Below are 22,672 nucleotides of genomic sequence, written 5' to 3'. Positions count from 1 at the left end.
GTTTAAGAACTGAGCCCATTCTTCACCTCCTGTGCTTGATGTTGCTGTATCTGCTGTCTGTCCTGCTCCTCAGATTCCCATGACTCATCCTGAGGGGTTGTCATGTTGCCCCTAGAACTCCCTAGGGCTAGAGAGAAAATGTCAGTGATTTGGGCTCAAACAGACCAGTGTGCCTTTGAGTAAGTCTTGTAACTTCCTCAGGACTCTGTTTTCTCATCTATGAAATGAGCGCAGTGATAGAACATGTTTACCTTCCCTATGTTATTGTGAGGATGATATAAAAGAATGGGAAATACCTTGTAAACTGTAACGTGCTGGAAATTATCATGAAGGGGCCAAATTCCACTTAATTTCCATTATTAGATATTTGGGAGAAATGAATGACATTCTTTGAACACCCACTGGCCACCATGCACCAGATTGGGTTCTTAATGTCTGTCAACTTATTTAATCCTCACGAAAACTCTATAAGGATTGATTATCCTGGTTCTACAGGTGAAATTACTTGCCCAAGCTTACCCAGCTGGAAAGTAGCTGAGCTAGAACTTGAACTTAGGTCTGGCTGACTCCAAAGCCCAGTATCTTAACCAGAGACAAGATTTTTTTTTTTTTTTTTTTTTTTGGCAAATGTTTGAAGTATGAAAGTCCATTTAGGAAGCACTTGATAGAAGTCACTCTTGGGCAATGCTACATCCCTTAGCACTTCCTATACAATGGCTCACCAAAGGATCTGGTAAGTCCTGCACTGAATAACCTGTCAATTTAGTGGGTCCCACACTTTCTCTAGCATGGATTTCCTTCTCCTCCCCTATGTCATACCTGTGAATAGCACGTGGAAATAGTCTACAGAACACACTCTGGAAAACTTCGTCTTGCTTGATAGATAGTTCTTTTTATTTTGTATATTTTTGAAAATTTGTCTTAGCTGTCCCTGTGTTCATTCCGAAAGCAGATGTGAACAGAGTGCCTTATATCTCTCTTAAAAGAAAGTTGTGAAATGAACTTGCTTTCTGCCTATGTGACCATCAATCAATCACTATTATTTCTCCCTCCATGGGTCAGGAGACAGAAACCCTCAGTCCCTGCCCACATGCCCTCAAGTGAAGGTTGCACAGTTTCTAGTGCATTTCAAGAGTGCTTCAGAGCATGATGAAGTGCCCTGAGCCAGAGCCCCATTGAGCTGGAGATGTGACCCAGATCTTCCTGAGGCTTTTTCCTGGACAGATTTATAAAGGGAGAGAGTGAGGTCAGAGAAAGGTATTTTCTCCTCATGACAGACACTGACATTGACTTCACATCCAGTGACTGCTCTGCTCAGGCTCTCTCTCACCATGGCAGGGAATCGGGGGTTAGTAACCTGGGTGGGAATGTGGACGGCCGTCTGAGGTGGGAGTAGAGCTAGGGCTAGGAGACCAAAAACTAACTGCTCTCGGTGACAATTAAGAGTAGGTACTTTGGAACCTCTCTCTGACTCAGTGTGCCTATCTGTGAAATAGGATCATTGAAGGCACGAGGTTGAGAAGGATGACGAAGAGGTAAAATAACACGAGAAAGGCTGGTGGGGGAGGGGATGTGCAAGGCTGGTGGGGTATTCACTCGAGCAGGAAGTGACTGCCTTTGCTGGGTGATGGCTGAGAAATCACAGCCAAATGTAAATTAAATGAGTTCTTCGTAGCCAAATGTCTTAGTTTGGGATGCTATAACAGAATATCATAGACTAAACATGTTTGTTAAACAACAAACATTTATTTCGCAAAACATTCCGGAGGCTGGAAAGTCCAAGATCAAGGTGCCAGTGGATTTGGTGACTGGTGAGGGCCCTCTTACTGGCTTGCAGACAGCCACCTCCTTGTTTGAGGTGGAGAAAGAGAGAGGGAGAGGAGGCACGCTCTCTGGTGTCTCTTCTTATAAGGGCACTTATCCCATCATGGGGGCTCCACCCTCATGACATCATCTAAACCTAATTACCGCTCAAAGGCCCCACCTCCAAATACTATTGCATTGGGGGTAGGGTTTCAACAGATGAATTTGGGAGGGATACAAACATGTAGTTCATAACACCAAGTAATCTCATATACCTCTATTTACTGCATCATATGTAATAAGGGAGATGGATGCATTTTAATATGTCGAATATAATGTGCAGAGCTTTAAAAAGTCAAAGTGCTGAGACTTATTCAAGGCAAGTCATGGCATAGGAAGGAAACATCATTTGGAAATGGGTAGGAACCTGGAGGTGAAGCTTCACAGTGAATGACAGGGGGTTCTGCATAATGGGCCAGCTCTCCCCATGGTTGTCCAGCTACCAAAATTTTAGGTTCCTAAGTTCTCCAACGGAGACAGCTGCTCCCAATCTCTAGAGAAGCCTTTGTGGAACTGGGCAAGGGGCCTGGAACTCCACATCCCCTCCTCCTTGGGAGGGTCCCTGCCTTGTGGGATTTGTCCAGATGGAGCTCATTTATCCTATGCATGTGTCTGCCCTTTATGCCCACAGCTCCACCAGCTGGAAATGCAGCTGGAACAAGAATATGAAGAGAAGCAGATGGTTCTCCATGAGAAGCAAGATTTGGAAGGCTTGATTGGAACTCTCTGTGACCAGGTAAAAGGGGCACATGAGCAGGTATTCGGGAGAATACAGCTGGGTCCTCTTAGGGAGATGGATTCATGGGGAGTCCAACTGGAGGGGTCTTCAGAATAAGCCAGGTTCTAGACCTTTCAGTTGGCCTCTACCTGCTTCTCCTGAGTACCCTCTTTCCCACCAATTTTGTCCCTGTCCACACTCACTGGCTCTTCAAAGGGGTTGTTCTGGGGTTCACACACAGTAGGGTTTGTAGACGAACCCATTAGAATAAAGAAAGTGAGCTCAGCCAGAGTGACAGCCGAGCTCACCTCTCCTTCTGCTGGCAGCTGTTGGAGTGAGTGGAGTGTTGCTTTAATGGAGTGAATGTGAATGGCCACTGCACTCCCAGCAGGCTTCTCCCGGAACAAGACTTTTGCTAGAGGCAGCCAGGCTCATAGTTAGGCAAATGTAGCTTTAAACCAGAGCTGGGCCACTTCTCTTTACATGGCTTTGGGTGAGCTAGTTAACTGCCTGAGCTTCTGGAGAACAAGCCGAGTGGGTTGTTGCCATCACTGTGTATCAGAGTTCTCATCCACAGCACTGGGGACCTTTCCAGCTGCATCATTCTTTGTGATAGGGGTTGTCCCAGGCATGGTGAGATGAGAATCAGCCCTGGCCTCCATCCACTAGATACTAGTAGTACACCCCCTCCTTGCGACAACCAGAAATGCCTAGATGTCCCTGGAGGGCAAAATCAACTTTCTCCCTTACAGAGAACCACTGCTGTAAATAAAGCAGCCAGCAGAGCACAGAGCCAGCTCATGATTTCAGAGTTGGGAGGAATCACTTCTCCATCCCCCAGAAATTCAGTTCCCTGGCTGTGCTGCTGTGTTACGAGACCCCAACATTGGAGAGGAATGCCTGTGGCTTCTGCAATTTCTTTTCACATATCGTAGGAGTATATTTTAATGTATTGCTAAAGTTCACTCACTGTCTTTTAATTGATAATGATCTTGCCATCAATAACCTTCCCCCAGCATCATTTGTTTGATCACAAAGAAATGTGGGCCTGCTCCAAGTGGTCATCTAGAGCAGCCAGACCTTGGGCAAATAGGTGCTCATTATATATTTTTTGAAAATTGAGTAAATGACCGCATCCTGGAAAAGAATCACCATAGCAATAGGAGTGAGAGCTGAGTGATATGAGAAGCAACAGGAAAGCTTTATGATCGTCCTTCTCTAGGTTTCTAGGTGTGTGTTTTTTTTGGTTTGTTTGTTTTCATTTGCTTATTAAAATGTTTTCAATTACAGTTCGCATTTAGTATTTTATATTACTTTCAGGTATATAGCACAATGGTTAGACGTTTATGTAATTTATGAAGTGACCCTCTGATTAGTTTAGCACTCACCTGGCACTACATATAGTAATTGCAATATTATTGACTATATTCCCTATGCTGTAGTTTACACACCTGTGACTATTTTGTTGGTTTTTCTAGCTTTTCACCTGAGAAAACTTGGGCCATCGAGTGAAAAACAAACAAACAAACAAACAAAAAATTCAAAAAACCATTGAGATCACTCTCCCTTTAGTATCAGTGCAAGAGAGCACAGCCCAATACCTGATTCCAGAATAATGGCTGGGAACCAGCAGGAGGAGGTTGTGTTCTGTTCAGTGTAGTCCATTAGGGAAAACAAAGCAAGTAACTCAGTTAAGGAAGATTTTAATCAAAAATTACTAAAATAAAAGAAATTTTATATACGAAGGGAAGGTAACTTTAAATGAATAAAGTGCTACTTTAGTGTTAGTTACCAAGCTGGAGCCTTTCAATAAGCTATCATATTTGATAATTTTAAATGTTTTCAATTATTAAGACATTTGCTAAACACATGGGAAAGTAGAACGAATTATGTAATTGATGTTTATGCACCAAGCACCCAGGGTTCACATAATGAACATTTTGCCCATATTTCATTCAAAACATTTCAAACACGGTTGGTGGCTCGCGTTCCTAACCCTCCTCCCTCTCTCCCGCCTTCTTCCCTTCCTCCCAGAGGAAGCCACTCTCCGGCATTCTTCTGCATGTATCCTTAAACTTTAACCACGTACAGCACCTGTAATTCTGTACTTTACTTTGTCCCCTTCTGTACTATGTTTTTGAGATTAGGCCATAATAATATATGTAGCTCTAATTCCTTCATTTTAACTGCTGTACAGTATTCGCGTTTTTTAAATTCCATTCTTCAGTTGGTGAATATTTGTTTCCACTCTAAGACACAAAGCTGTAGTTCCTATTCTTATATCCATCTCACTAAGCACATGAGCAAGTTTCTCCAGAGTATGTAGCCAGAAGAGAAATTGCTGGCTCCTAGGAATATATCATTTCAAAGTTATTAGATATTGCCCAAATTGTTCCCCAAAGTGATTGTGACAGTTTGCACTGTCACTAGCAGGTTTTTGCTTCTGTTTTTGCTTCCCCACATCTCCACTAACATGCGGCACTGCCGGACATGTAAAAAATGTTTACCAGTCACTGACTGTTAAATTGTACTGCTTGCCCCCCTTGTCCCACATTCTTGGTGAAGTGCGTTCTTCACGTTCATCGTGGTTTCCTCTGATGTGAATTGCCTGTTCCTTCTTTGTCTTCTTTTTTTTTCTCTCTCTCTTGGTTATTCACAAACCTTAAACAAGATGTCAGTCCATTTTTGAGTATATATGTTGCAAATATCTCCAACTCAATGGAAAATCACTTCACGTCATAATGTCCTTCATTTAATAAAAAGTATTTTTTCAATAGTCATATTAATCAGTCACTTTTTATGGCTTGTGCTTTTATATCTTAAGACATCTTTCCCTTTATGAGTGCATAAAGATTTTTCTTATATATATTTTTTTAAATTCTCAATTTTTAAAATACTTTTAAGTCCTTTAATCCACCTAGGTTTTATTTTGGTATGTATTGTGAGGTAGGAATCTATTTTTTCCTGGAATAGATAACCTCTGTTCTATTTCCTGAATAATTTTTTCCACAATTTCCATGTATGTGTAGGCATGTTTATGGGCTACCCATTCTGTTAAATTGGCTTATTTGTCTATTCCTGCACAATATGATCTTAATGACATTTTGATAACTTGTAGGACAGCTTACCTAACTCATCTTTAAAATTGTCTTATCTATCCCCGGATCCTTTAATCTTCTTATGAAGATTTCATAACAAAGCCTGATGTGATTTTCAAATGCATTGGTTTGCAAGTGAGTTGGGAAAAATAGACATATTTTTTATTTTGAACCATTGCATTCACGTGCATGCTGTATCTCTTAGTATGTTAATGGCTTTCATAATTTTTTTATAATTATAAATAAAGTATTTATTGTATATTTTATTATCCTTCCTATAAATCTTGAACCTTTTTGTTAGATTTATTTCTAGGAAAGTTCTGTAATTATAATTGAACACAAATTCAAATATTGTTCTCTTCCTTATTGAGTTTTCATGTTGAAAATTTTACTTATTTTCAATATTTATTACTATTTTAAATGTTCTTTATTGTTATCCTTACAAGCTAAACATTTTGCCATATCCTTTGTCCTTTTTTCTTTAAGCTTCTAAGTTATTTAGAAATCAGTTTTAAGTTCATTAATATTTGGGATTATTTGAGTAACTTTTCATTGTTGATTTTTAATTTAGTGTCACTTTGGACACATAACATGATAGAATGTATAACATTTTTTTCTTTGAAATTGTTAAGATCTCTTTGCTGCCTTGGTTTGTGGTCAAGTTTCATAAATTATAGACTGAAAAAGAATCTAGCTACTTTTGAGGCATAGAATCTAGCTATTTTTGTCCTACACATGACAAATAGATCAAGTTTGTTAGTTTTGTAATTTAAATAGTATATTCAAATATAAAAGCATAAACCATAAAGGAAAAGTTAAAAATATGATATTAAAAATCTATTAACTTTGGTTCCGTCTGTTTGATCTGGTAGAGTCCTGTTATATTCCCAGTATGACTGTGGTTTTGTCAAGGGTTGTTTATAATGCTATTTCTGTTTTCTTTATAGATCTTGAGTTTATAGTTTTAGTTGCATCTAAGTTTATTATTGCTTCATTTTCTTGGCAGATTCTAGATTGTTCCTTTGATTTCACAATGTCCCTCTTTTCTCCATTAATTATTTTTGCCTTACTTTATTTTGCTTGATTTCTTTTCGTTAGTTGCCTGCAAGACCATTTTTATCTTTTAACTTTCAACATTTTCAAATGTGCGAGTGAGTGTGTGTTTCCTTTAAACAACTGGGTACCTTTTAATTTAATATTTTGGTCTCTAATTTTTCATAGGACAATTTAATTCATTTACATTTATTATAATTACTGATATATTTGAAATTATTTATATTCTCTTCTTTTGTGTTTGGTATTTGTTGGTTCATAGCTCCCTTTCTTTGTTTCTTTATTCTGTTCCTGCTTTTGGATAGATCGATAATGTTTTCTATGATCCCTTTTGCTCTATTGCTGGTTCTAAATCTACAAACCATATTTCTATTTTTTTTGGTCGTCACCTATAAACTTTAAGATAAATACTTAATCATAATGCTTTTCTAAAATAATTTATTTAATTTTCACAACAATACTGTAGGATAGGTATTATTAGTGCCTACATATAAATGAAAGAAGTGAAGCTGAAAGGGTAAAGCAAATTGCCTAAGATCATATAGCCTAGGTGGATTTGAAATGAGGTCCATGTTATTTGTAAGCCCGTATTTAAAAAATTCTAACGTTATGCTGCTTAAAAGTGATTAAGATCCAGTTAACTAAAAGCATCCTTTTGTGGGCCATCTTTTTTTCATAACATTATAAGTCAGCCCAATTCTGCCATTAATTTGCTGTGCAACCTTCAGCAACACACATTATCTCTTCAAACCTCAATTTCCCCATTTGTAAAGTGGCTTGATTATCCTTAACAACCTTTCCAGATCATAATTTTAAAGTGCTCAGAGAGTTCTTTGGCTATAGACATTTAACAACTGCTCCAAACAATTTGCCTTTATGATTGATGGTAAAACAATTGAGGTTCGATTGTAGTTTCTCACAACACTAAACATCATTTAGATTTATTGGTTAATTATTCACCAGCTTTATCTAAATTTGAATCTTTGTGCTATAAATGTGAACTTGCAGAATGACATTTATTTCCCATTAACCTAATGAGTCTCTTCCACCTCTCCTCTCCTACAGCCATTCATTATGAAGGGGAGGATGACTTGATCTGAGATTTTGTTTGCACCGATTCTTCTGAAAAGGATATGGTGGCAGCATTTTGGGTCTTTCTGGCAGTGAAGATGATAGAATCTGTGCCCTTCCTACTGCACAGTCACTGCCAATGTCAAGGAATGTCCCTAATGCCAACTTGCCCCATAGGATGTATGCAGAGCAGAACAGACACAAAAACAAGAAAGATGCCAGGCACACTGATTAAAGGCAATCACGGTAAAGAATCGAGTGAGTAAATCAGGATTCAGGTTCCACTAGGCACTGCGGTGCAGTGGTTGGAGACTTGCATTCCAGTCTAATGCTGAGCTGCCTGGATTCAATGCCTGCATAGTCACAGCCTGACCTTGGGCAGATCAGTTTTGTCAGCTAACCCTCCATCTCCCCATAACAGTCCATAAGAGCTCACAGGGCATGCACCGAAGCTTCAAGTAACTTCTCCAGTTCTGTGACATGCCCCACCCCCATGTTTTGTACCCTCATGCTCATCATCCAGAATTACATTTTTTCAACCCTTTGTCTTTACTCTTACAGTGCCTTCTACCTGTATTGGCCTTCTTTCACTCACCTAGCTAGGTCTTACTCATTTAAGGCTCTTTCTGATCCCATCCCAGCCTAAGCTGGATGATGCTCCTCTGTGCCTCCATAATACTTTTTCTAAAATTAAAGAACAAAACATACCTCTCTCATTGTATATTTTACTAAATTACCCCTTTACAGTCAGAAAAACTGGATTTATATTCTAACTCTGCCACTTATTGCTAGCTATGTGATCTTAGACAAATTACTTCACCACCATAAGCTTCAGTTCCATTATCTGTAAAATGGGAATTATAATACTACACACCTCATAGATTTATCGTAAAGACTAAATGTGCCAATATCCATAAAATGTTTAGAATAGTGTGTGACACAGCCCTCTAAATGTAAGCTATTACCACTTTTATAAAGGCAGCAATGATGATAATAATAATAATGATGGTGATGATGATGATGATGATGATGTCTGTTTTTAAGAGATTGTCACAGAGTTAAATGCAATGGCAAAGGGCCTGGCATAAAGCCTGGTCCTCAGCTCAGCAGGTAAGGATATGAAAAAATATAAAAAATAAATACACACACATATCCCTAGTATTTATAATTTCACAAAGCAATTCATCCAAGAACAAAGAAGCTATGTTCTAAGAACCAACTCATTTTTCAAAGGATTCAAAACTGGTGGTAGAGAAATTGTAAAGCAGAATCTAAGGGAGTACATTCTAGGTCATCAGACAATACTCATAATCTCTTATATTTGTGTAGCACTTGACAACGTACAAATGCTTTCTGATTCATTTTCACATCTGATTTTTTGTCTTATCTCAACATGGATGATAGGGATATGTATATATGTGAATATGTATGTGTATATATACATATGTGTGTATGTATATGCACGTGTGTATGTGTGTGTGTGTGTGTTTTATCTTCTCTTTTCTTTTATAGACAAGAGAACTCTGGCGATATGACTCAGCCACAGTTCCCACTGCCAGCAAGTGGTGAGCTAGGAGTTAAAGCCTGGGCCACCTCATTCTAAATCCTACGTTCTTTCTAGACTATCCCAGGGCATTCTAAGCATCCCAGGAAATGGTCACACTTGACATAGAAACACCGATATCCGGGTATATAGAGACTGAGTCCTAGGGTTGAGGTACCCGTGCCCCATTTTCTTTAAAACTTCCCATCTGATCAATGGTGCCATTTCCTTTCCTCTGGTGCCCTGAAGAGAAGGGGGCTGTTAGTTTCCTTCAGAGACGATAACTCGGTGTGCTATTTCTATGGGGAGACAGCAGGCTGTCGGGTTTCATGTCGAGCCCTGCATAATTCTGTGCCTCCTTGGTTTGTCTCCGTCTGTGTTGTTGGTGGCTGGCAGTTCTCACCTGCCTGGTGCCATGTTGAGGGTGTGGCTTCTTTAGGAGCCACTTGACAACTGCCCACTTGGAATGCGGAGTCTGCAAATTCAAGATTCTAGGGGAAGGAATATGCTCACCTCTGGGGAAGGTTCCTCTGTAGAAAATGACCTCATTAGCCTATCCTCAAGCTGGCAAAGGGAACTAGCTCAGTGGACAGAAAAGCAGGATTTAGACCTTCAAAAGTAGTATAGCTATTTTTACTACTATTTACTGAAGTGTAGTATACATGCAGAGAAGCACACCATATTCCATCTACGCAGCTCAACGAATTTTCATACATTCATAAAACCAGAACCCAGATTAATAGCATTAATGAACCACCCCCGCCCCGTCCCCATCCCCCTCCTGCTCTGTCTAGTTACCGCCCCTCTCGGGTAACTGCTGTCCTGACTTCCATCAGCAGAGGGCCTCACCTGGCCTGTAAGCTCTTGCAAGGTCAGGAGAGGCCATATTGATGACTTTTTTAAAAGACAAGACAGAATGACTTTGGATTCTTACAGGCTGTGATAACAGTAATGATAGCAGCTCATATCTGCTATGCCTTTGCTGTGAGTCTGGCATTAGGCTCAGCATGTATTTTCACAGCAGCCTGTGTGCTCGATGCCGTTCCCATTTTGCAGTTGAGGAAACTGGGACTCAGGGAGAAGGGGCTCGCCCAAGGCCATGCAGTGAGTGGTGGAAGCAGGATTCGAACCCGTGGAGCCTGGTCCCAGAGAACTTGGCTCCTGGCTGTTGCTTTGCCATCTTAGCTCATGAGAGCCTTCCTTTGGCTTCCAGATTGGCCATCGAGACTTTGACGTGGAGAAGCGTCTTCGAAGGGACCTCAAAAGGACTCATGCGCTACTGTCAGATGTGCAGCTTCTTCTGGGGACCATGGAGGACGGCAAGGCATCGGTCAGCAAGGAGGAGCTGGAGAAAGTGCACAGCCAGGTATGTGTCTTAGGGTCCCCTCAGAACTGGGCTTGGGAGGAGGCCGCCGCCAGCTGGGGAGGAATGGTTCTCCCTCCCAAGTGTGGGCGTGGCTGTGGTGCTGACCTGAGAATGAGGGATGCTGCTGGGGCTGGTGAGTCACGTGGAAGTGGTAGATGGGGAGGACGGGTTTGTAAGTAACCGAGCAGCCCTGCGTTCAGGGCTGAGGCAGAATGCATCTGAATAGCTTGGGCGGATCTGGGCCCTGGAGTAGAATGGCTGAGTGCAGTGCGTGCTTATGTTTCCATGTGCCCGTGTTTATATGCGCGTGCGCGTGCATGCGTGCGTGCATTGACCACCGAGGCTGGGTACGAAATTAATAGTAATAGTACTAATAATGCAAAGCCTAATTCTAACAACAACAATAACAAATAATAGTTGCTTGACTGCTTGTTCGAATGCTATTGATATCGGTCATGAAATGATGCTGATCACCGGCTATCACCTTCTGGAGCCCCCACCTATATGGGGTGTCACACTACTTTCTCAGGAGAGCTGTGGGAGATGAAGGTCATCATCCCCATTTCACAAGTGAGATGACCCACCCTATGTCACACAGCTAGAAAGGGTCAGGATTTAAGCCTAGCTCTTTAGGCCCCACCAGCCCTGGCTGCCTCAGAGAAGGACTCGAGCAGCAGGTCAGGGGGCAGATGGGAGGTGAGGCCAGGCCAGAACCATGGCCCTCAGGAGATGTGCTGATGTAGGCTGTGCCAAGTGCATTGTGGCCCAGGGCGGCAGATGCTGAGAGGTGTTAAAGGATCAGATCTCACAGGGTGGTGGGAGACTTGTGGGAGAGGTCCCAGAGTGGATTGATGTAGCAGGGACTCAATTTGAGAGGTTCAGAGCTCTTCCGGGGGTGCTGTGCCCATGCATTAGGTGTTACCCCAAAGTCACACACCTCCCTCAGATAAATCCGTTGGTGCTGAATCTGGGTGTGGGGAGAGGGAAGGCGTTTCCCACTGCCTTCACCACCTCACCTTCTCAGAGCCTTGCGATCCCTTCCTCCCTCCTCGGCCTTCTTTCATGAGGCTTCAGACTTGGGACATAACCAGGAGCTTTTTATCTTCCCAGAATGTCCATAGAAACTCAGATAGGAATCTGTACTTGTTAGGTGGACTCCTGAACAAAACTATATGCTTCCTTGAAGGCAGGGCTATGTTTTATTCATGTCTGATGGTACTCATCCAGTCCATTTCACGTAATAAATACTGAAAAAAAATGCCTTCCTGTTGCATTCAATTGACTCATACCCCTCTTTTGACAAATGAGGAAACCAGAGAAGAGAGGGGGGGAGGAATTTGCTTGAGGTCACACAGCCAGTGAGAGGCAGAGCCGGGCCTGGAGCCTGCATTTCCTGACCCCAGTGCTCTTCTCTCTGCCTTCTGGATTAGCTCGTGACTGTCAGCACGTCCCCGGAAAGGCAGAGGGAGGCAGCAGAGTCTAGCTCCAGGCTCCAGGAACCAGACCAGAGCTTCCGCTGCTTCTTGTTTCTGGAGCCAGTTTCCCATTTGTTAAATGAAGGGTTTCAGGGAAGAGGTTATTAACTAAAGTAGAAGACCTTTTATTTTTTAACTAAATTCCAGACTTAATTCAGATTTCACCAGTTTGTCCATTAACATCCTTTTCCTTTGCAGGATCTAACCCAGGGAACTACCTGGCATTTAGTTGTCATGCCTATCCCGTCTCCTCTGGTCTGGAACGGTTTCTTAGTCTTTCCTCGGTTTTGATGACCTTGACAGTTTTGAGGAGTCCTGGCCAGGTATCCCAGAAAGTGTCCCCCCGCTGGGTTTGTCTGATGTTTTTCTCATGACTAGATCAGGTTTTTGAGTTTTTGTGCAGCGCTGCTAAACCAGAAGACATGTAAGAACCCTTCTCTCTTCATGATTCTTAACAATTTCCTTCATCGGGTCACCCTCTTCTAGGGTGACCACCCATCCTGGCTTATCCTGGACTGTCCTGGTTTGAGTTCTGTTCTGTGTCTTGGGCCAGCCCTCAGCCCCAGGCAAACCAGAACAGTCAGCCATTCTATTCTTCCTGTCTGTTTGGCCCGCCAGGTGGGTGGTACACCCTGAGCCTCTTGTTTTGCCTCAGGTGATCAGAGATGTCTGTGCCCTCAGGAGCCAGGCATCCAGGGTTCATGCAGTCCCCTTAGCAGGGGGCCGTGCGCTCTGCCTGTCTCCCACCAAAACATTTCCTGTGCCACAGCATCTAAGCCGCCCCTTTCCCCACAGGTAAATATCCTTGCAAAGAAGCCATGGTGAGTTTCTTTTCTTTCTTTCTTTTTTTTTTTCCTTTTTTTAGTATTCATGAGAAATCTCCCTCTATTGGGTTAAAATGTGTGTTCTTGGAAAATGGTGTTATTTAATGAAGGCGCCTTGAGCTGAATCAAAGAGCTTCATTCTTCTGAAAGTCCTTCTTCCCCGTCTCTGCATCCGGCTCCTATCAAAGGGAATCCACAGCCTTGGCTTTCTGTTGCTGTTGTCATGGAAATTGTTATAAGGATGAGATCGCGAGGACCAGAGGTCAGGGTACAGTTGCTTTGGCTCCCAGCACACGTGTCCCGGATGCTGGAGTCAGAGCTAATCAAATAAAGCAGCGATGACATTGGGCGTTGCCACACCTCTTCTCCAAAGTACGATATTTGTCCTTTACCTGAAGGCTCCAGGGACAGAGGCAGGGAGAGCAGACAGGACGTGGGAGGGAGAGGGAGCTAACTTTGCCGTTGGCTGCATCTTAAGTGCTTGGTATGGTGCTGAACCATTTCATTCATTCACTCTTTCATTCGTTCAGTAGTTATGCAGCGCCTACTGTGTGTCAGGCGATGTGATAGATCTAAATATGTAAAGGTTAGTAAAACAGGCGTGGTGCCCTCCTCTGTGAAACGCACATTGGTAGCCAGCTAAAGTACCCTTGGGAGAAGGAGAAGCAGGCAGAGACCAGAACATGTGGGGTCTGGAAGGTTTAGATTTTATTCCAAAGGTGGTGAGAAGCCATTGGAAGATTATGAGCAGAGCGTGACAATCCAGTGCACATGTTAGAGGGTGTCTCTTCTGTATGGAGAATGTATTGAGGAGGGAATGGTAGGGATGCCATTCGGAGGCTAGTGTACTCCTCTAGGAGAGGAGAAATGCTCACCTGGGTTGTGTAGTGATGGAGATGACCCCAGGGACAAATTTGGGATTGAAGTTGAAGGGACTTGCAGATGCTCTGGGGGCAGCAATAAGTTCATTATAAATTATCCTCACCAGGGGGATAATTCTATTTTTGACTGACTTTACTAATAAGAAAACAGACTCTGAGAGGGTGAGTAATTTGCCCAAGGGCACAAAACAGTATATGTCTGAAAGATGTGAGTGTCAATGGTTTTGGACCTGTGCACCTTGGTTTGCCTAATATGGATTCTGTTAACATTTTCAAGCGCCTACTTTGTACCAGGCTTTTCCTTGGTGCCTCAGAGTCCCCAAACTTGGCGGCACATCACGTAGGCTCCATTTAAAAATCAGAGATTTCTGGATTCTATCCCCAGAAAGTTTTTTTTTTTTATTTTGTTTTATGCGTTAAATCTGAGTTGAGATCCAGGATCTACATTTTTAAACAATCATATCAGGGGATTCTGATGCTAGTCTTAGGACCATCATTTGGGAATCACAGGCATCATTTATTTCAAGTTCAGTGGCAACACAGCCATTTTACAGACGAGAAAACTTATGGTAGGGTTATGTTTGTGTGACAGGGCTTAGTTTGGCTGCTTTTAAAATTAATTAAATTTTGAGTCAAGAGAGCTGGATCCAGCACTTAGTAATATTGGGACCTTCGACAAGTAATGTGACCTCCCTGAGCCCTTTTCCTAAAGCGGAGCTTTGTCATCATTCAGTATCCAAAGTACTTACTTGTAGGGGCTGTTGAGGTCAAGTCAGAGAAGGCTTCAGAACCTTGACCACATGCTGTAGTTTTTACAGCTCTCTAACTATGGTGCTGAGTAACCACAGGAAGGTTTACTATCTCAGAGCACGGATGAGGGACTGTGTTTGAATGCACCTATTAGAGAATTGCAGGCATTCAATAAATATTGATTCGGTCTCCACTCTGGGATGAATTTGAGGCCAGACTGTAGAGATCAGAGAAGTCAACAAGGTCCCTACTCTGGGGAGGCAGAACTAGATACAGATGATTGCCAAGCAGAGTGATGAACTCTTTATTGGTGAAATGTTGGGGTTTAGCTAAAGAATATGCCCTTACTTAAGTTGCGCATCTTAAGTTGAGGAGTTGGTGGCTTCGGCTGTCTCTTTAAAGATGGAAATGAATTGCTGGTTAGGTAAGATGTACACAGCCATTCTAGGAGGAGGCAACAGAGCACGAAGGACCGGAGGCATGTGGACACAGGAAGCATATTCCATCTTGCATGAAATGCCTGGGGTAGGAGCAGAGAGGGTACTGTCAGTAAGTGAGGCCAGAGCCAGCTCATGAGTGGTTTAGTGAGCCTAGATGCGAAGTTTGAGCTTCATCTCAAGGGTGATAGGGAGCCACAGTGAGCTGCCGAGCAGAGCAGGACATGGTCGGAGTGCTTGTAAAAAATGGTGGAATTCCAAGTCCAGGTGAAGCACCGATGGACAGTCTGCCAGGCTCGCCCAGAGGCACGGGCGGGTCCCTGACACAGAGCATCTTCCAGAGTCCCTGCATTCTGCCCTTGTGGACAGAAGAACCATTGCCCCACTATTTAGAATCCTGAGAAAATCATTTGGCTCTTTCTGCCCAGTTGACCTCCAGTTTCCCTTGGCTCTGTCACTTGAAGTTGATGATAAAACAGAAGACGCATGGAGCAAGACAGAAGAAACACACCTCTTTGTGTTCCAGACCCTGCCTCTGCTACCTAGTTAGCTGTATGGTTTTGGACAAGGCACCCTGACTTTCAGAGCCTCCTTTTTATCACCTAAAAGGGGAGATTTGATATTCTCAGCTTATTGGGCTGATAGAAATAAATCCTAGACCATGAATCTGAAACAGTTCTCTAAATTGAAAACTGTGAGACAGTGATTTTAAAAGGTAGAACTTCCCACTGGCTCCCTTGTCCCACACACTGGTGTCAGCTGTTGGAAGACTTTGGTTTCTGGGCACATGATTTTACAAGACTTGGTGAAACAGGTAGAGGTGGCAATGTGTGGGGTTATCTAATGACACCTGTTCTTTAGGAGCCAATTACTAATTAATTCCCATGGAACGTTTCCACTGGAAACAAACTAATCTGGAGACAGAAGCAATTCCAACAACCAAGATATATAATTGAGATAATCACCGTGCATAAATAACATCTGTGAGTAGCAGATGCTGGCACCTGGCTCCCAGGAAAGAGTGGAAAATGATATCTGCTCCCGGGCAGTGGTTACTGTCTATTTTTTTTTTCTTTTTTAAAACTTGATTCATACCTTTGACCTTGGTCTCCTCCCCAAAAGAAATGTTATTTGATTTTTGTTAAGTAGAGAAGAGTTTACACTGAATTCTCTAGTTGCTTAATTAATTCAGGCTGGGAGCTCTATTCACCCCTTCGTGCTGAGAAGAAAGCTGTCACCTAGTCTCAGTCACTGTCCCCCTAGATAGCTCTTGAATCCACTCTTAGTACACGCCACCTGTACCTCTAATTTAGAGTTCTCTCAAGTCTGCTGGCCTCTCGTCTTGTTCAAGCAATCTTTCTGCCACCTGAACTTTGGAGACAGAATTTTAAAATTTAAATACGATCTTGGCTTTTTATGTTTAAGATTCTTCAGTGGCTTCTCATTTCCCTCAGAATACAGTTCAGCTTCCTCAACTTGACCTTTAAGGATGCACAGTTAGCTCCTACCCTTCCGATATCCCTGATCATCAGCTCAGAAGAGCTTGGGGTCCCCCACACCTGTTTCCACCTCTCCACCTTTGCCTTCTGCTAGACTCTTGTCTTTTCCCTCTGAAACTCTTCAGCCAATGAACATTTATCCTCTGAACTTGGCTCTGGGTATCGTCTCTGGGAGGCATCTCTGACCCCCAGGAGATGGGTAAGCACCTTGCCTCTCTTCTCTCAAGATCTCCTGGATTTTGGATTTACCCCTAGAATAGTACATATCATTCTATCAGAGTTACTTCTTTGCTTGTCTGTGTCCCTTCTTTACCTTCTAGCACCTTCAGGGACTGGAATAAGTAAACATATTAAAAGACCTGTCCAAAATCACATAGGTGATAAGAGGCCCAGCTGGGATGTGAACCCACAGATTCTGACTTCAGCACCCGAAAGTATAATAACTGCCACCCCGAACCACCAATGTACCTCCTGTGGGCTCACTGCTGTTCATTTCTGGGCTTCCACATCCCCTCTAGATGCCCTGAGAGCTCCTGTATATAGTCCCTTCCACGGGGGTCCTGGCTCAGCTTCGGTGTTCACTCAGGTGGACCCGATAGGCCTAGTAAGTCTTCTACATGATGAACTCCCAGGGCTGGTTAGGTGACAATCTGAGGGACCTCTCCACCATTAGTGCACAGAAGACTGATAACCCTCGATTCATCCCCAGCGCCTTTAATAGAGACGTTTGTCACCAGGTGTCACCCATGCTTCTGTGAAACATGGAAAATAATGAATAAGGTCTGGACGATGACCCCAATGGGAGTCTTTTGTGTGAGTGAGTACCTTCAGGACACCTCTCCCCACCCAAGAACCATAAAGACAGGTGGCCTGGATGTTTGATTTGAAGATACTTCTTCTTCTTCTTTTTTTTTTAAAGATTAGGTGGAGTGAATTGATTCAATATTAACATAACCTCTTGTCAGAGGAGATAAAGACTGAATTGTAATTGGGTGAAAACATGATTATCACGGGCCTGCTCACCCCACAAATATTGACACTTCCAATACTGTGATGAATGAAGTGGAAAAGGGCTGGTTTCACGGCTGGCAGGGAGTGCCATCTAGGCATCTCCCCAGAAGAACCCTTTACTGTTGAGCTATGGAGGGCCTGGTCCCCAGAGCTGTGCAGCCACCCATGGGGGAATAATACCATCTTAGGAACAATAATGTTGATGGCAAACAGCCACTGTCTACGCTGAGCCAGGCATGGGCGAGCGCCTAGATGTCGTGACCTAAATTTATTGCCCCAAACGCACTCAAATGTGGTGAACTGCATGACAGCAGGTGCCTTTCAGTTTGTAGCAGCGTGTCTGCATACATCAAGTGCTTAATGAATGCATAGTGGATGGGCTTTGACTCTATAGGAAGCAGCTAGTATCATGTCCATCTTATGCAGGAGGAAGCTCAGCATATAGATATTTTGGGGGGGAGGGGGAACAGGGATTTAAAAAGATTATTTATTTTGAATTTCAAACTTACAGAAAAGTTACAAGAGTAGCAATAGATTCTTTATATATCCTTTCACCTAGATTCATCGATTTTTTACATTTTGTCTCATTTGCTTTATCATTCTCTCTCTAAATTACATTTTCTGAATTATTTGAAAACAAGTTACAGACCCGATGCTCCTTTATCCTTATCAAAATCAGAAAATATAACATTGATAAAATACTGATTCCTAATCCAGGGGTCAGCTAACTATGGCAGAATGGCTAAATCTAGCCCACTTTTTTGTTTCGCTCTTTCGTTTGCTTTTTTATTACGGCCTATGAGCTAAGGATGCTTTTCACATTTTTGAGTGGCTACATTTGAAGTGGTTAGATAAGTATCTATATATATCCTTCAGTTTTGTCTCTTTGCCCATCCTAATTCAGTGTGACCTCATCTTAATTTACATCCTCATTCCATTCCATTATGAAGCTTCAAATATTATCTGGCCATTGAATGAAACATTTAGGGACGCCTGATCTTCTCTGCTGACTATTCAAATTTTGCCCCATTCATGTTCTTTGTAGCAATTTTTCTGTCTGTTCGGAATTCAACCTGGGATGCAAAACTGCTTGCATTCAGTTTTTATGACACCATAGATCCTTGGTCTTTCTTTGTATTTTATGACACTGGCACTTTTGAAAAGTTCAGGCCAATTATATCGTAGAATGTTCCTCTCTTTGGGTTAACTGGGATTTGAATCCCTATCTTTTTCAAGTCAGAGCCTTTTAGATTTACACAGGTCTGAGGGTATTCCCAGGACACAGGCATTCTACTTTTATAACCAGAAAGTCTCAGGCAAACGGGGATGAACTGGTCACTCTAAAGCCAGTGTCTCAAGCACTAAGTAATCTGAGGAAGATGAAAAGGCCCCCTGGCCTTTCAGTAAGGCTAGTTCTTACTGAATCAAAAGGTACCCCATATATTTAGGGGAGAGGGCAATGAACCAGACTCCACCTAACAGCCTTTTCTTGATTATCTGCTCATGTTGCATTTTAGATAAATTGTCACCATCAGCATGTCCTGGCTTTGTGTCTTGCTTTTTTTTTGCTCTATTTATGCATATGAGTTTTACTGATATTATTATATGCAATAGTTGATTCATTCTCCTTGCCCTTTTATGAGACTATACCACTATTTATTCATTTTGTTATTGATGCACATGTTGTTGCCTCTAGATTTCACTTATTATGAATAGAGCTGCTCTGAACATTTTCCACATGTTATATTATTGGGGGCACAAGTGTGCGCATTTCTGTAGGGTGGTATCTCTGAATCATGGTACATGTGTTTCTTTAACAGTAGTAGATACTGCCAAATGGTTTTCCAAAGTGTCTGTAGACATGTACACTCCTGCCAGCGGAATAGAGAGTTGAATGTGAGTATGTCAGTGAAAGAACATCCAGCCTATAGAGGAGTTTTATAAGAGTTTATCTGAGCCAAAATTTGAGAACACGCCTGGAAATAAAATATCAATGGATTTAGAAGATACTCCTGAGAATGGTAGTTTTGCAGTTTCTTTTATGCATTTAGAATCAAAAGAGAAAACCTAAGGAAGGTATATGAAATTCATTGGTGGTATATTAAGGGGCAGGAGAAAGCAAAGTGGGGACATCTCTAGGACTGGAAAAAAGCGATATGTAGAAATATATACTTCTTGCACATTGGTGGGCACAGGATAGTTAATAATTAACTTTTACAGCACATAGAGGTGGTATGCAGGGAGCAAGGTAATAATGAGGGGTGCCGTGGCCTCGCGCTCTGGTGCCTACAGTTGCGCCTTCGAGGGGTAGGAAAAGAAAATTGCTCTGGCATTTCAAAGGTATGTTACCCTAGATGTGTGAGAACAATGGATAGAGCTCACTTAAGGTAAAGATTAACCTTTGCTAAGGAAGCTATAGGCCTGGGACGTGACTACCTGCCCAGTGAGGAATTTGTGATCAGACTATCCTGTATGGTTTCTTTTGGTCACAGAGTTTGTCTGGCCTGCCATGTGACCTCCCTTGTGCTTGTCAGGTTTGTTACTTAGCCCCTTTTTCATTCACAAGTAGAATATGAGTAGCAGTGTTCTGGTTCAGTGAAAATTGTAGTGCAGGATAGTGGGACCACTTTACCTGTGTGTCAGGCCAGGCCTCTCGATCCAGCCCCAATGGGAAGTCAGTTCCAAGTGGGGGCTTCAGGGCTTTCTTGTGTTAAGTGAGAAAGAGTTAAACTATCTTGATGCTTTTCAGGTAGAGATGTGTGTGTGTGTGTGTGTTTCACAAAAGAACCCCCTGATTAACGGGAAATCTCATTAGAACCCCCTTTGTGCCGATCATTCCCTGGCTAGGACTTGATAAGTGGGGCTTCCCTCACTTATCCCAAAGTGACCTTCTGTCAGATTTGAAGAAAGAGATCCACTTGGGGACCTGGGGTATGCTGATCAAGTCTGTGGTCAGTCTTCCCATCCAGGTAATCTCCTGCTGCAGGGAAGGGTCCTGCATACCGGGCCCGTTGTTCTTTCTGTGGAGCTAGCTGTCTGGATATCGCCAGTGGCTGGGTCAGAGACCCGTGCTGGGGAAGAGCCAGGGAGCCACAGAGAGGCGGGTGGATTCCTCAGGGGGTGTTCAGGGCTCAAGTGGGCAGCACAGAGCAGTGGGCAGCTCGGACTTCAGACACAGGAAGCTCGCTAACAGGGTGGGTTAGTGATGCGCTCAGCTGACTTCTTGGCCTCCCTGCCCTAGTGCATGTATGCACAGTCCCTACCTCATAGTGTGCAAAAGGTGACTAGACTCAGGTGGCCTCCAGGAGCCCACCTTCTAGTGGGCAAGCAGACATGGGGGCACACAGATCCTGTGCTATTTAGAGGAACAATGGGGTGCTGGAACAAGGGGGTTCTGAAATATAATAAAACAGGAGGACATAAAGGGAATGGGGGCAGGGAGAGCTTTTTTGAGTATTTTATGCTGCTTTTCTAAGTTTTGGGGTTTTCTTTATTTCTCTGGAGAACATCATTGTGACCCAAATCCATCGTCACCAGAGGGGAAATCAGGAAGGAAATCTTTTAAGTCTGTTCAATCGAGTAGGACCTGAGCAGTCCTTAGATCCTATAATACAAGTTTGGGAAGGACTCTGAAACCCTGAAAGAAGATTTAAAACAAGTAAACGGAGTCTTGCTTTACTCAAGATGTGGTAAGGACATGCCTAAGGGCTTACATGAAAAAGCTGTGGATTTAAGAGAGATCTCAGATCAGGTCCATTTATTAGCCGTGGGACCTTGACAAGTTAACTAACCTCTCTGATCTTCAGTTTCCTCATCTATAAAATGATGGTGAGAATACACACTTCATAGAGTTGTTACATTTTACAAATTAACATGTACATGGTAAGCATTAACAGAGAGTAGTTATTATTCCACTACTACTACTGATTATTATTACTTTCAAGAAGATGGAAACAATAAATACTCAGAAAGCATTTCAATGCATCAGTAAATGATGGCCCTCTACTACAATATAAGGAAAATTATGGAATGCTTAGCATATGCCCAAAGAATTTGCGATCAAGGACACAGGGAGTAACCACCATATGGTGTTAGGAAATTTCCCCTTGGGCCACCACCATCAAACTTCTGAGCCAGACAGACCATTGGTGGACCTGGCCTGACATTTTTAATATGTTTGCGTTTAATGAATTTTTTTGATATCAGGGCTGTCTATAATTTGAGATGTTGGTGATTTCCTTCGGGGAAAGCTTTGCTGCTGAAGGTTAACACTTCCTAGTGCCATGATGAGATATCAAGGCCTGGAAAGTGTTGAGATCAGCTCACCAAAGACACCATTTCTTAGAACGTTTCCCCCGTGGCATTTGCGATACAGTATTTTTAAATCCTCTGAGTTGTTCAACCAGATCCAGAAATACAGGTTCTAACCACTCTGCTGAAATATCAGAGTTTTTCCTCTCCCCGCCTTATTCCATATGTCTAGCCAACTCATCTAGTAGCTTAATACATCCAAAGCAAACATTGTACCCAGGTATTTAAAGCAGGCAGATGGCTTCACATAAGAAAGTAATGCTATTCATCGGCTTGTAGTTGATGTATATGTGATGGGAATCTCAATTGCCCTCATACTGAATGAAAGGACGTGGGTGTTAGGGAGAGAAAGCCTGAGATGAACTCAGCAATAGAGAAAGACTTGTGTACAGAGAGGGCTGTGTGGTGGCCCAGAAATAATTTGGAGTCTCATCAACTTCCATCTGACCTTGAGTAAGTCACTTCCCCTGCCCAGGCTGCAGCTTCCTCATTTGTAATGTGATGAAGGCTGATTCCTCCCTTGCAGGGCCGTTTTGGGCTATAGCGATAAGGAACATCAAGTGACCCACAGAGTGCCCAATACAGTCGGTGTGGAAGAAACCTTGTTCTCTTCCCTTCTCCCACCAATGAATAATCTGGAAAGAAGAATGTTTAAATGCCCACCCCGCCCCCCCCCCCCGCCCCGCCTCCCCACCCCACTGCCAAGAGGTGAAATTTATACACGGAATAGATTAACGATAAGTGATTGCTATTCTATCACAGGGCTTTAAAT

General features: G+C 42.8%; 1 protein-coding gene across 3 annotated transcripts in view; it reads left to right on the top strand.

Annotated features, from left to right (window-relative positions):
* Window positions 1-22,672, top strand: part of MYO18B (myosin XVIIIB) — a 239,968-nt gene that overhangs the window by 133,571 nt on the left and 83,725 nt on the right. For all 3 annotated transcript variants that reach the window (XM_016124218.2, XM_036221665.1, XM_036221666.1), the window contains 2 exons: window positions 2,495-2,599; window positions 10,560-10,712. In XM_016124218.2, the coding sequence (XP_015979704.2) occupies window positions 2,495-2,599; window positions 10,560-10,712 (258 nt within the window). The remainder of the gene's footprint in view (window positions 1-2,494; window positions 2,600-10,559; window positions 10,713-22,672) is intronic.

This window comes from Rousettus aegyptiacus, unplaced genomic scaffold, assembly GCF_014176215.1.
Source record: "Rousettus aegyptiacus isolate mRouAeg1 unplaced genomic scaffold, mRouAeg1.p scaffold_m13_p_5, whole genome shotgun sequence".
Taxonomy (NCBI): Eukaryota; Metazoa; Chordata; class Mammalia; order Chiroptera; family Pteropodidae; genus Rousettus; species Rousettus aegyptiacus.
This window is presented reverse-complemented; position numbering and strand designations above follow the sequence as displayed.